Source organism: Rhinolophus sinicus, chromosome 13, assembly GCF_057876585.1.
Source record: "Rhinolophus sinicus isolate RSI-liver-muscle chromosome 13, RSI-T2T, whole genome shotgun sequence".
Lineage (NCBI taxonomy): Eukaryota > Metazoa > Chordata > Mammalia > Chiroptera > Rhinolophidae > Rhinolophus > Rhinolophus sinicus.
Window position 1 is genome coordinate 55311843 of NC_142513.1, and position 14154 is coordinate 55325996.

The 14154-nt window shown below is 53.4% G+C and overlaps 1 protein-coding gene across 10 annotated transcripts in view; it reads right to left on the bottom strand.

The window, feature by feature from the left end:
- Positions 1 to 4639: 4639 nt before the first annotated feature.
- The window catches only part of CHD2 (chromodomain helicase DNA binding protein 2), a 95071-nt gene continuing 85556 nt past the window's right edge, over positions 4640 to 14154 (bottom strand). For 9 of the 10 annotated variants that reach the window (XM_074317487.2, XM_074317485.2, XM_074317486.2 and 6 more), the window contains 2 exons: positions 11781 to 12030; positions 4640 to 8049 (listed from right to left, as the gene is read on the bottom strand). In XM_074317487.2, coding sequence (XP_074173588.1) covers positions 7716 to 8049; positions 11781 to 12030 — 584 coding nt within the window. In that variant the 3' untranslated portion in view covers positions 4640 to 7715. The remainder of the gene's footprint in view (positions 8050 to 11780; positions 12031 to 14154) is intronic. The other variant, XM_074317488.2, reaches the window with a different exon arrangement.

Genomic DNA, 14154 nt, shown 5'->3' on the forward strand with positions numbered 1-14154 from the left:
GCCCCAAAGTTCCTGCTCTTAGCACTAAATTCTGTGAGGCAGAATAGCAGCAATTAAGCGCGGCCATATCCCGGCATCTCGACTCCTAGCTGTGTGACCATGGGAAGTGACTTAACCTCTCTGAGCCTCCATTCCCAGCTCTGTAAAATGGGGAGTGCCGATCACATAGGGTTGTTTAAAGATTCAGCGAGTTAATTCCTGTTCAGGACTTGGGACAGGGCCTGGCCCACCATGACTGTCGTGTGTTGGTGTTATTATCCCAAAGCAAGAGGGGTTGAGTGAGATGGTGGGCAGGAGGAGAGTGGAGAGGGCCACACAGAACCTGAAAGCTTGGGAAGGAAGTGAACCGAGAGGCAGGCAAGGGGAGGAACCCTTGTGTCTCAGTCCCAATCTAAAAAGGAAGGCCAAAAATAGGGAGAACTTTCTAGAACCCAGCTCTTAACCTCAGTTTCCAGAGAGAACTTGGGAGTCTGAGCTTTGGGAGGAAGGAGGCAGCCTACAAGGGACAAAACAAGGCTGGGACACACCCACGTGTCTCACCCACTTGCCTAAACTGTCAGCACCGCGAGGTCGCTCCCCCCTCAGTAGTAACTGGGATGAAATAACTCACAGGGGAGGCGCCGCTGAAGTGCAAGAGCCATGGGCACCGGCCAGCGCAGCACAGATTATCAGGAAGCCAGGGCACTCAGGATTTAAAAAAAACAAAAAACAAAAAACACCCTCGTTCACCAGCAGATGAAAATGCTCCATTACTTGCCAGAAATAAGTCTTGGTTTGGAGCTTGTTCAGGACCCTGCATTTAAGCTGGAATTCTTCTCCAAGTACCTTGCTACTAGATGCCCTCGTGAACGTGGGGATTTGCATTCCGTGTGCATATGGAACCCCGTCTTCAGCTAAATGGTTCCCGAGAAGCGGCTTCGCCTCGCACCTCGGGCTGGGTGGGAGGGGACGCGGGTGCCAGCGTATCTGCTCACACCGTCCCCACTCGCCGACGTGTGCAGGGTACTTGGTGGGGATCTTGGTTGTCCAACAAGGAGTTATAAGGAGAGAGGGCTGTTCACCACACGAATGAGGGCCATTCCTACTGAAATGGGGCAAACCCTGGGATGGGGCGGGGGGGGCGCTGCCAGGGAGCAGCCTGCAGCCCGGGATGGGCTTGGGCTGCAGGCCGATTTGGCGTCCAGGCCGGCCCTGCCCGTCGCTAGCTGTGTGGTCTGCCTTGGAGTTTCTGCCTTAGATTCCTTATTTGTAAAAGGGAATTATGAGTACCTACCTCCCAAGGTCATTCTAAAATCCAGTGAGCTCACGCTCATAAACTGCCTGGCACATGGGCCCCGGGCAGGGAGGCCCCCAAATGGCATCCCCTCCCCCTGCGACAGTACATGTGCCTCTAGTCCATCGATTACTCTTTCCTGATCACCTGGGGGGGGGGCGCAGCAGAGACCCACAGACTGCCGCTTCTCTTTGGGGAGATAAGTCAATAAACTTACGTCATTGAATGTCCCATGGTGAGGAAGGGAAGCGAAGGTTCGGCGAGACCTCCCTGAACTGGGGGAGGCTGGGAAAAGCTTTCATGTCAGTGGCGTCAGGGGGGACTTGACTAGCTCACCTGCGTGAATCTGGGGGAACTAGCTGTGCTAAGGTCTGGGGAGGGCATTCTACACAGAGAAGAGTGTGTGCCAGGGCCTGGCATGACGGCAGCCAAGAGTTGAAGAAAAAACTTGCAGCAGAAAGCACAAACCAAGCTTGAATTGAATCTTGACGATGACAAATGAGATTCAGCAAGCAGTGGCGTGCTGGGAGGAGGGTGAAGGGGACAGCAGCCCTGCCCAGCAGCCCGGGGGCGGGGCACACAGCCTGCCCGTTGGCAGGACTCGGGGACATAGTGGTCAGTATTGCACCCTAAGCTTCTTGCTTGTGGAGGGAAGGGAGGCCGGCCTCTCCCTGCAGCCTCTGCCCCTCTCGTCTTCCCCGTCCTGTCACACTCCCTGCAGGGACAAACCATCACTGGCTCTACAGCCAAGGGGAGCGGCCCGCGGGGCAAGGGAATGAGGGCTGAGCCGTCCCTGGGGTCAGGTGAAGCCTGGGCGCCGGGCAGGCCATTTGTGGGGCTCTGCTGCCCTCTGCTGGACAGTTCTAGAACCACATTCACTCAGAGCTGAGTCCGGGAAGGGTTGCTGCTGTGGCCCCACACACAGTGCAGGCCCCACCTGGGGTGGCAAGCACGGTCTCCAACGGCCTCAGATGTCCCGATACGAACGACAGGTGCCGAGCCCATCGTGTCATCTCAGTGACCTCACCCCACGACAGCCTGGCGAGGGGCTCTCGTTACCTGTAACGGGAGGTTGACATGCCAGCAGGTTCACACCCAGGTCTGCCACCCGCCTGTCCCTTCATCCCTCTCCTGATCTCCTGGCTCTGTCCTCCCTGACCTTCCTCACCTGACATTTTGTCCTTGTAGCTGGTCGTGGATCCATCTCTGCAGCGCTCAGTGCAGAGGGCAGGGGCCTCATCCCGGCGGTGTCCCAGCTCCTAGAACAGGACCCCGCCCACAGCAGAAGCTCAAGCTCTCGGTCAAGAGAAAACCTCTCCCGCTTCACTGTCTAGTCCCAGCTGGACCTACCCCTACGGGCTGGGAGCTCCCCAAAGGAGCAGGCTGGGAGCTCCCTGAAGGAGCCTGTCTCTCGTCTCCCAGTTCAGATGGAACCAGGCCAGGCCACCCTCCTAGGGTTTGATACCCCCTAGAGCAAGCTTTCTTCCTGGTTGCCTCCGGGAAGCTGGGCTTGAGGGGCAGCTCCGATGGCCTCTCCAGCTCTGGGGTGAAGGCCACTAGGCCCAATGCTAAGCAGGCCCACCCCCACGTCCTGGTCTCCCCAACCTCCCCTCCTCGACCCCAAGGACTGAGAAACATTATATTAGGCTGGTGCAAAAGTAACTGCAGTTTTTGCAATCAGTTTTAACCTTTTAAACTGCAATTTTGCACCTAATAGCTCTCCCTAAGGGTTTACAGACCTTTTCCTCTTCTCTGTGAGAGCTCTCACCGAAAAGCCACATTAACCCTAGATGATTCCTTCATTTGCAAATGCCAAGGCCACCTGCCCACCCCCACACAGGTGAGGACCAAATGGGGACAACACAGACCGCCCTGCCCAGCCCCTTTAGACCCCCACAGCGCATGTGGTCCGTGTGGACTGAGCTTTGTAACGACAATGTCCTCTTAGGTCACGAAATAAAAGAAGATGGCATGTGTGAACCCTCCACGGGACAACTGGCCCTGCGAAGTAGATATTATTCTGTCTTTGAGCTGAGACGTCTGTAGGTCACCGACTTGCCCGTGTGCCCACACAAAGCCAGGTCCCACGCCATACACCTGTGCGGGAAATCCCGACATCCACCCTAGGGCAGGGTCCCCTGGCACCATTGGGGCAGGCACCCCCAGGGCCCAGGTTTGTACAGGATGGGATCAGGACCAAGCCTCTGGCAAACCTGGGCCTGCACCTTTAAGAGCCACAGGTTGGGCTCCGGGGCCGACTGTTCTGGCAAAACTGCAGGGCCTCGTGTTTCAATAAGTGACCTTTCTGTTGGCGCTAATTGAGGACTTGCCTTGATGCCAGACATGTGAGACCCCGCCAAGGAGGAGGAAGGGAGCCTGGGCCTGCTGCTTCCAGTAAAAGGCAGGCGTTTTGGCAGCGGTCAGTTGAGAAGCCTCGTTGCTATTGTAAATCATAGTAAGCTGATTATTGCAACACTTGCTCTTAAAAGTTTCCCAGAGTTGTTCCAGCTGAGCTGTGAATTGCAACACGATTGCGAGTTGAGTTCGTCGGGCACCTCAACTCTTCTGAGTCTGTGACTTAGGAACCACATGCAGTCAACACCCCAGGGCTCTCACCGCACCGGCCAGGTCTCCTGGACACGGGGGTTTACTGGGTAAGGAGAATCCAAGCGTCACGACAATTGGAGTTTGGTTTCAAAGTCACTGAAGTATCAGTTAAACCCCTTGGGTCTGGCCGACTTCTCCAGCGCCTATTCAGACGGGATCTCCGCCCACAGGCTGTGCCTGCCGCCCTTCCTCCGTCTGGGCTGGGCCTGGCAGGAGCTGTGGGCCTGCCTGTGCCAAACTCTAGACTTAACAGTGTCAGTGTTTCCATTATAAAATGCTTTTTCCCCCTTCGAGAATATATAACCCAACTGTTAAATTACCTTCAAGGCTGCAGGCTGATGGACGCGGTGTTTTCATTTCCTATGGACACAGGGGGCCACAGGACCCCAGGGTGGACCGGCACCTTCCGGGGCTCCCAGGACCCTCCCGGCAACACGGGAAGTTAAGGACAGCCCTGCTCAAGGGCAGGCGGCAGCTCCTCAAGGTCATTTCATCAAGTTCGGGGTCGTGGGCTAAGGACTGGGGCTGCTCGGCCAGGGGACTGTCCACCTCAGCAATGGCTGCTCAGGGAAAATCTTAGAAACGTGTTGTAGGAGGTGCTGGACCCAACAACTGGTGCTGGGTAGGGGGCAAAAAGGCCCCTTTAAAAGGCTCCGTTTCTCAGGCTGTCACACAATCTGAAGGACGCGGCAAGGAAGGGAAGGGAGACGAGAAGCGTGCAGCCACAGGTCACGCCAATACAAGGCAACGCGTTCGCCCTATTCTAAAAATCCTCAGTAACACTTTTTAATATACAAGAATCAAAAGTACAGCAGTTTTACAATGTAGGAAAATTTAATACATACGATATAAACAACATTATTTACATCAGAAATCACTAGGACAGTGGCGTTTTTCACAAATATAAATTAATTACTGTTTAGTCAACAGGTTTTAAAAGTCCACAATTTTACAATAAAGAAAAACCATCTGTCCCCAAACAAGAGGGACACGGATGGACTAAAGCAGCCTGGACCCTTGGCCTGGCTCTCCTCGCCTGACACGGCAGCCCCCAGACAAGCCAGAAGACCCCTGGGGCTGGGCCCTGGGCCACCGCCCCTGCTGACGAGTGCATTTTGGTCTGTAGGATTTCAGTGTCCCTGTGTGGATTCGTAACTGAATTGCGTTTGCACCGCACACTCTGACGCAGCTTGCAGACAGGGAGCTAGAACGTCTGCAGCACGACGTGAGGTGTTCTGGTTTCCCATGAAGGGCTTGGGGAATGACTCCGAGGACAGGGAGCCCAGGGGCCATCAGGTCGGGCTCTGCGGAGAGCCTGGCTGTTGCTCTTGGCCGTCTATGCAAGGCCGTGACGGTGGGTGGCCTGGGCTTCGCCGCGGGCTTTTCCAGGGCGGCAGCAAACCGTGTTAATCCTCGCTTATGTGCAGGTCTCAGGTGAGGCTACCTCCCGTCTTCCTGAATCCTGCTATTTCTACCCAATTATTGCATCTTTCAGAGTTAGGCTCCATGGAAGACCATCCTCACACATTCCTGGGGCAGCTTCTCCCATCCACAAGCGAGAGAATTTCTACCTGTGCAAACCTGGGCTTTTAATAGAAGCATCCAGTGTTCATACTGACTTAGGTCAGGGAGGAAACGCCTCCTTTCTCCCAACCCTCTTCCAATAAGCGTCAGGCGTCAGCACCTCACACAGACGCTCTGATGGGGATACTGCAATTGTATAGTCACTGTAACACTGATCTGCTTGATACCGCCTTTTGCTACGTCATATGGCACTCGTCAGGTCCCCAATGCAAACAAAAGGAAGTTCCTTTTCCCTCATGATGAGACCTCTTTGGGAGTCACTCATATCTCCTGTCAACAACAAAAGCCTTGACGGTTTCTGAAACGCAGGGCCTCTGATTACTCCACTTGGAATCCTCGAAGTGATGGGGAACGCGGAGCCCCCGGAGGACACAACCAGGCCTGGCTTCCCATCCCTGCCCACCCCCCTCCATCACTTGAGGACCCCGCGAGCCAACCTCACCCTCCTCCGTCCTGCGCAACCCAAAGCCGGGGTGGCTGTCAGTACTGTCAGCAAGGAGCTGCCCTTGTGACCAAAGCAGAGCCGTGATTTCCCACCTCCTCGCACTGAGCGGTCACGGCAGGTCCCCTGGGCTTTACACGTGGTACCAGCCTAGGGTGAAGAACCCCAAGGACCACAAGGGGGTCAGTGAGGAGGGGGTGGGCCCATGAGGCTGCCAGCACGGGCTGCGAGGACTGGAACTCTTCACTGCCAGCCCCGGGGGACTGCTGCAGCAGGGAGCTTGGCCACCAAAGCCACAGCCGCTTCCCAGGTGACACCACTGGGGCATTTCTTAGTAAAGGCATCAGTGATGCTGCCAGGGGACCAGCCAGTAAGTGCTAATGACTCCAGGCCATCCCCACGGGTCCACTCCGGGGGCTAACGCTGCGTCCACCTAGACAGCTACCCCAGGCACACGGCACGGCAGGTGCAAGCCCGCTATTCAGTCTCCACCTGGAAAGGCCGTTCGCTCTGTTTAAAACGAATGAAACGGAAGGGCCCCCGTATCAGTAAAAAGAAAGGAGCCCGCGTCTGTGACACAAGCGACCTGCCCTGTCCTGACTCAGCTCAACTCTAGTGACTCTGTGCGGCCGACACCCTACCCCGTCCTTGGGTGCTTCCTACTGGGGAGAAAAATTCTACTTGGGTTTATACTGCATCTCATTCTAAAAGAAACCAAGTTCAGTTCGAACGATCTCCAACTAACAGTGGAAACCTGTTCACCACAGGCAGCTTCCTGTCATCTGCTGCTTCAAACTGTGCAAAAGGGACTAAAACGCGGCCGCAAATGCTGACCCGGTACAACACTGAAAGCCCCCTGGCGTGCTGGCACTACCGAACCCCACCTGGGGGAACCTGTTCACCACCTGCAGAGCACCCCCACATCGGTGGCCAGCACCCCTCCTCAGGCCCTGGAGTTTTCCTTCTCACCACAGGCATCAGAAACCCACCAGGGAGTCCAGTTTCTCATCCACTCTGCCCCCATCCTGCCCCCCCACCAAGCAAGTCAGACCTACGGTGCCCACGATGCTGCCTCAGTCACAGTACCCGAAAGCCAGCTGCACGGCCGACGTCCCCTGGCACCGGGGCAAAGGAGGCCCCCTCAGGAGACCAAGCCTTTGAAATGTACAGTCAGTGTGGGAAAAATTAGTGTCTGGTAAGGAAGGGGCCATTGGGAAGTGTCCGCCGAAAGCCTTGCACCACAGGTGTCACATAATGAGGCCCAAATGTATCATTTCTCCCAAGAACGTATTTGAGGGGTGGGCCTGCTCCCCTTCAAGTCCCGTGATGCTCGTCCCCACGCCCCCTCCCCGTCAGCAGCAGCGTCGCGTCACAGTGAACCAAACCACGTGCTATCCAGGGGTCCCGCAGCCGTCATGCATGCATCCCTCCCCTGACCACCGCGCCCAGGTCCTGCGGGCACCGGCCCTGGCGAGGAAACACGCATGACTCTGGGAGCCCTTCTTCCTGCCCCGGGGAAGCACAGCCCGTGGAGCTAGCACACAAGTCACCTGTGCCTCCGAGCACCCGTCCGAGCGGGAGGCCGAAGCCAGGCTGCAGTGGGGTGGGTGCCAGAGTCGCGACCACATCAAAGCCGGACTGAACGGACGCCCCCCACTCCCTCAAGGGCCCCCTCGGCCAGTGAGCTGACGGCAGCAGCGTGTCCAGAAACTCCACTTACTGGTCTAGGTAACCGGCTCCTATTGGATCAGACCAAAAATATCCAGGTGCTTAATGACCGTTGCTCTCCCCTTGGTTCCGAGCTGTCCTTTATGTTTTCCGAACATTCCAGTTATAATCTGGGTTGTTTTTCTGTTCTAGGGATCTCTCCAAAGGAGACCTATGATCCAGAGGTGACTTGGAATCATGAGGCGATTTCTGCGAAGGGGGCGAGCGAGGGTCTGAGACCGCAGGGTGCAGTGGGGGCAGGGGCTGTTTATACTCCCCCAGTTTGTCTGTGTGGAAGGAGCGGTAATGGTCTGAGGGTCCCTGGCCGTGGTAACCCATGGGGGGGCGGTGATCAGACATCCGCCGGAAATCCTGCTGGTGGTAATTCTGAGGCCTAAATTCATCAGATCTCCTCCGCTTGGACTCATGATGGTGCCTGAAACAGAGACGCGAGGATGAGCTGGGAGACCAAAGCCAGGCCCCCTCCCGCCCTCATAAGCCCTCCTCCTCCCCAGGCTCCCACATTCAAGGGCCTTTCCGAAGGATGCGGGGCACACGCTTCCATTACGAGGAATCAAGAGAACAAAATAAAGGGAATAACAAAGGGCTATTTTATACTTATTGGCAAAACACATCCTATGAAATGACATAAGCCTCATCAAGTCTGCAAAGAAACAAGCACCCACTTGAATCACTGATGGCTTTGTACACTCATACTGCCTCCGGGAAAACTGGCACCATCTGCAAACACTTTCACATTCCCTGACCCAGCCCAGGAGAAAAAGAGCCACAGAAAGCATGCCGTAAGTTGTTAGCAACAGCAATAGCCACAGATGACCTAAATATTCAAAGGGAAGTGAAGGGTTAATTATTTTAAAGATTGACTCAATTAAAGAATATGACAATTTTTACGGAGGACCAGGCTAAACCGCTTGTTAGCCTAGTAAAAGCAATGGGTACCAGTCCACAACAAAAGGACAAACAACCCCATTCAAAAACATCTCTCCAAAGAAGATAAGCACATGGGCCCCTAAGCAAACCGGGAAATGCAAATCAAAACCACAACGAGATACCTCTTCACACCCACATGTTCAAAAAACCCCCAAAAATTAGTGCTGGCCAAGACATGGGGAAATTGCCGCTCTCACACATTGCTGGAAGGAATGTGAAATGGTTCAGCCTCTGTGGGGAAAAGTTAGGTGGTTCCCAAAAAGTTCAACACAGAACCACCGTGTGACTAACAATTTGCTCCTAGGTGCCCAGCAGCATTATTCACAACAGCCAAATGGGGGCAACAACTCAAGTGTCCAGCAACGGATGAATGGATAAACGAAGCGTGGCACATACCCACCGTGGAATGGTATTCAGCCATAAAAAGAAATGAAGTACTGGCATGCCCTACGATCCATCAGCCTCTAAAACATTATTATGCTAAATGTTCAAAGAAGCCAGTCACAAAAGGCCACATCTTGTATGATTCCCTTTACGCAAAATCCCCAGAAGAAGTAAATGCACAGAAAAAGAACACAGATTGGTGAGTGGCAGGAGCTGGGAGACGGCAGAGTGCAGAGTGATTGCTTAATGGTCACCGCGTTTTCCCTGCGGTGAGGAAAGTGTTCGGGCACTGGACAGGTTGTACAACACGGTGAATGTACTCATGTCACCCACTGTTCACCTTAAAAGTTAACTTACGCTATGTGAATTTCACCTCGGTAAATAGAGAGAAAGATAGGTGGATGGGTTCCAGTCAAGATTTAGCCCCCTCCTGAAACAACGAGCAAGAGACAAAATGTACGCAGCGATGGTTTTCAAGACAGTACATCAGATGTCAGGCAACAAAGAGCATCTACGCCTGAGAGATGGGAGATTTATGAGACGAGCCTTCTAACTGGCCCGCTCACTGCCTTACGGTGATTTCTAGGCCTCAACTCAGGGAAGGGGAGACCAGGAGAAGCCCAGCAGACTTCCTGAGTTGAGGGTTTGGGGCGGAAATAGGACCAAGGCAGCTGGAGTGCAGAAGAGAATTCTGCACATAGGAAGTCAGACGTCTGCAGAGGTTTCCCCGAGTATTCACTGAACATGATTCTCGCATCTATATGAGGAAAGTACCCCAGGCCAGGCGATACCAGCCTCACCAGCCAGACCGGAACCTCTAGGTCTGAGGGGTGTGTACAGGCAGAGGACAGTGAGGACCCTGGCCGGGGGAGGGGAGCGGGATAATGGGCCCCTGCCTGAGCAAGGCCCTCTCCCACCTCAGCAATCCTGACAGCAAGACCTAAAGAACCAAACCTGCCAAGTAACTGGATCAACTCTCGTAACAAAGCTCCAGGGCATTCATAGGAATAGAGAACAGCCAGTACTCAACAGGTACCCGATGAATAACTTCTGGGCATGGAGGGAAAGACCCGGGAAAAGAAGACCCTGGTAAGGAAATAAATTAATCAACTGAAACTCACTCACATGATACAATTAGCAGACAAAGACATAAGAACTACTTTTAAACTGTATAATGTATGCAACACAAAATATACTGGATGGGCCTCAAGGCAGGTTAGACACTGAGAAAGAAAATATTAGTGAACCTGAACACCTAGCAATACAAACTATCTAAATGAAACAGGAAGAAAACATTAACTAAAAAAAATAAATTGAGCATCCGTGAGCTGTGAGCCGAATTCAAGCAGGTGTAACTGGAATCCCTAAAGGAGACGCGAGCATGGGGGACAGAAAACAATGTTTGAAGAATGGTAAAAAAAATTCCAAATTTGACAGAAGCAATGAACCCACAGGTCCAAGGAGCTCAACAATTCCCAAGCACAAGAAACACGAGGAAAACAGGAAGGCATGTTATCACCGACATGCTGAAACAGGGCTGAACAGACAGTTCCTAAACAGGAACGAAAATCCAGATGACAGAGTTCTCCTCAGGAAACAAGGCACAGAGACAAAGGGGAGCATCTTTCACAAGTCCTGAAAGTGTGAACCTAGAAGTGTACGCCCGGCGAAAGCACCTTCATAAATGACGGCACGCAAACACGGAAGGAACTCGTCGCTGCTGACCCTCGCTGAAGGCCTCCGGGCGGAAGGAAATGGAAGCTAAGTGGGCGTACAGAGCTACACGAAGGAACGCAGGGCAGATGCCCGCTGCGGGCAGATAAGCCGGTTCAGAAGGGTGGGAGGCGAGGCGCACAGATCCTTGTAGAGACAGCTGCTCCTCGGCCACAGCTGCTGTGCTAATGCTGCCTGCTGTTACCGGGCCTTCCAAAACGAAGGCAGAGCACTGAGGCATTTATATGAAATTTCCCTATTTTCAATTCAAGAGGCAGCCCAAACAACACGCCATTACCCCCAGGGAACCCCAAAGCTGCTATGAGGTTGAAACAAAGCCAGGCCCTGAAATGAGGAAGGACAGGTAACAACACCTCCTTCTGTCCTTGCCGGCTCTCACAACCTAAAACTGGGCTCACGTAATATGATAGAGCTGCAGACAGGGTACAGCTTCCAAAGTCTTTGGCCCTTAAATTGTGGCTCCTGGCAGGCAATGCCCACAGGCTGGTACCCATCTCAGGATCCTGGCAAGGCCCACAGGCTGGTACCCATCTCAGCATCCCTGCTACCTGGTGTGGCTGAGAGCCCAGCACACAGAGCTTAATACTTCCGGTTGCTGGCACTGATGTTTTATGGCTACCTCGTCTCTAGATTTCTTCAGAGGAAGGCAGAAGCGAACTGCCAAGGGCTCCCTATGACCCAGAGAAGAAACCTTAAAACCGGTAACCAGCACCCAAGGCCTTCCAACTATCCGATCGGCTATCCTTCCGGGCGTCCCTTCCTGGGGGCCCAGTCTGGGCTTGGGCCTGCAATGCCTATCCCCCCTTCTTCTCTGCCCAGCTGACTCTTCAGAGCCCAAATCAAGAATCAGCAGCCTCCCCTCTGCCTCAGCCCTCAGGAAAAACTGCAACATCCCTGCCTGGAGCCAGCCATCAGCACCGCGGCAGCTGCCTCCATCACGATCCCTCCCCAACGCCCCACAGACACCCCATGGCACAGACGCTGGGTCAGACTTGGGGCTGTGCCCGGGCACATGCGAGGCGTTCAGTGCATCTGGTACGCCGCTCGTCTCCCCCCGCTCGCCTCCCCGAAGGTCACAGCGCCTGGCCGAGGCCACACCTGTCGTAATAATCTCTGTGTCCCCGGTGGTCCCGGTCGCTGCTGTACTGGTCGTAGGGCCTCTTTCGGGGCAGGCTGTTGGGCCGGTAGCTCCCGGAGCGGTGGCTGCCCGCGTGTCGCCGGTCCCCGTAGTGGTGCTCCTTGTACCAGTGCTGCTCGCACTGGTGGTGCCTGTCACTGCCCCACGGCGCGTTGCCGCCGCCGCCGCCGCCGTAGCTGAACTTCCTCTCCCTCTGCCAGTCCCCTCGATCTGCGGGAAAAGGAGGAGCGCTCTCATGGCTGCAGGTCACCGCCACTCAGGGCTACACGCAAAGGCTGGCGCGCGTTATAAACAGGCCCTCAGGCCTCCTCTTGGCCCCTCTGCTGCTGGGTGACACCAGTGATGAGGCCTCGCGTTCTTCTCCCCACACGTTACAGAGAAGGAAAATGCACCGCCTGTCTCCTTGTGAAACCGTGAGAGCTTCTGCTGTCACTTTCCCCTGCTGACTTTCCAGTCGGGGGCAGACCATTAAAATGAGGTTTCACTCAAACACACCAAACATTAATTCGGAGACCAGCACCGCTGAACCTTCCGGCTGCAAGGTAATCGCCTCCGTTTACAGTTAACTTACCTACTGGTACCATGTGCTACGCCCGGTCTCCGAAAGTCGTTCCTCACACACTTCCCAATGCTGCTATTCTGCCCCTGCCCGCACCAAAAACAAAGGGCCTCCTCCTGTAAAGTGACTCCTCTACCGTGTTTCCCCGAAAATAAGACCTAAGCAGAAAATAAGCCCTAGCATGATTTTTCAGGAGGACGTCCCCTGAACATAAACCCTAATGTACCTTTTAGAACAAAACTTAATATAAGACCCCGTCTTATTTTCAGGGAGACATGGTAACTCTGCATTTGGGCCAGCACCCTAACTCTCAAGGATAGGGCCCAAGTGAAATTTGTTTTAGCTTCTGTAGCCTCCATTTTCCCCTGCCGAGAAGAATCACACTTACCTGAACCAAAAAAGGTAGTGAAAATACATAAATCCAAGAGTGGAAACACAAGCGTCCAGGAATGCAAACAAGTTAAGTCCAACCCATGATCGCAGGTTGAATTGGTCCCTAAAATGTACGTCCACCCGGGATCTGGGGTTGTGACTGTACTTGGAAAGAGTCTTTGCAGATGTTACTAAGGATTTCGAGAGGAGATCCTCCCGAATTTAGGTCAGGCCCTAACGCCAGTGACAGATACCCTTCTGAAAGAAAGGCGGAGGGAGGTCCGACACAGACCGCGGAGGAGAGCCACGTAGAGAAGAGACAGAGTGGCGTGAAACAGCCACGAGACAGGAAGCAGAGGCTTGCCTTGCCAGCAGCAGCTACCAGAAACTGAAACAGATTCTCCCTCAGATCCTCCTAAGGAAGCAACCCGGCCCACACCTGGATTTCAGACTTTTGGCCTGCAGAACGGTGAGAGGATACACGTTTCTACGGTTTTAAGCCACCTGGTGTGCAGGACTTTGTCCCACGCAGCCTGAGGAAAGCAGCAGAGGCTTAAATTAACCAGAAGGAACTATGTGTCCTCGTGGGAAACCTGACCTCCTATCCACAATTATGTCCAGATCACGGATGTGCCACCAAATAAATGTTTCTCTCCTCGTTTCGCTGGCCTTCTAGCATTTTTCTACAGACCCAAAGAAAAGCACTATCAAGGAAACTATGCAGCTCAGAAATTTATACCAATAAACTCATAACGTAGTCAGCCAGTGGCCTCAATTCATTGCCGACACAGGGTGGATCAGGCCAAAGGACCAAGAAGTAAAAAAAACTTTCGACTCTTCAACCTAAGAATTCACAAACAGCAACAAAAAGAGACACCTTCACAATGTGAAAGGGTCACTTGAAGGTGGCTTCAAACCAAATGGAAAGTAAGATTTCAAACAGGGTGGCAATGTCTGTGGCACAGCCCAGATGCTTGAAACTCAAGCCAAGTCATTTATTTCCAGAGAAAGCAAACAGTGCTTCTCTTTCTTCTTGGACCCTCCATGAGGTAGGTCACTGGTTAGAAGTACCGAGCTATTAAGGAGATGGGCGAGGAATCCAGGATTTAAATAAAAGACTACAGTTAGCTTAATAAGAAGAGTTCTTTCAAACGACCCGAACAGAAAATCAGTGACATCACATGAACACAAAACCAGTCTAATCCCAGGAAAAAGTCAGTACAACGAATATGACCAGATCTAAGGACATGGAAACAGGTCCCAACCAACGTGTACAGCCATTATTCTTCCCCTCGATAAAACGACGATCAACAATTTTGAACTATTTAGACTTTTAAGAATAGGAGACGTGGAACATGTGCTTCTAAGGAGTTCAGAGTAGCTTGCAGCAGAAATCCCACTCT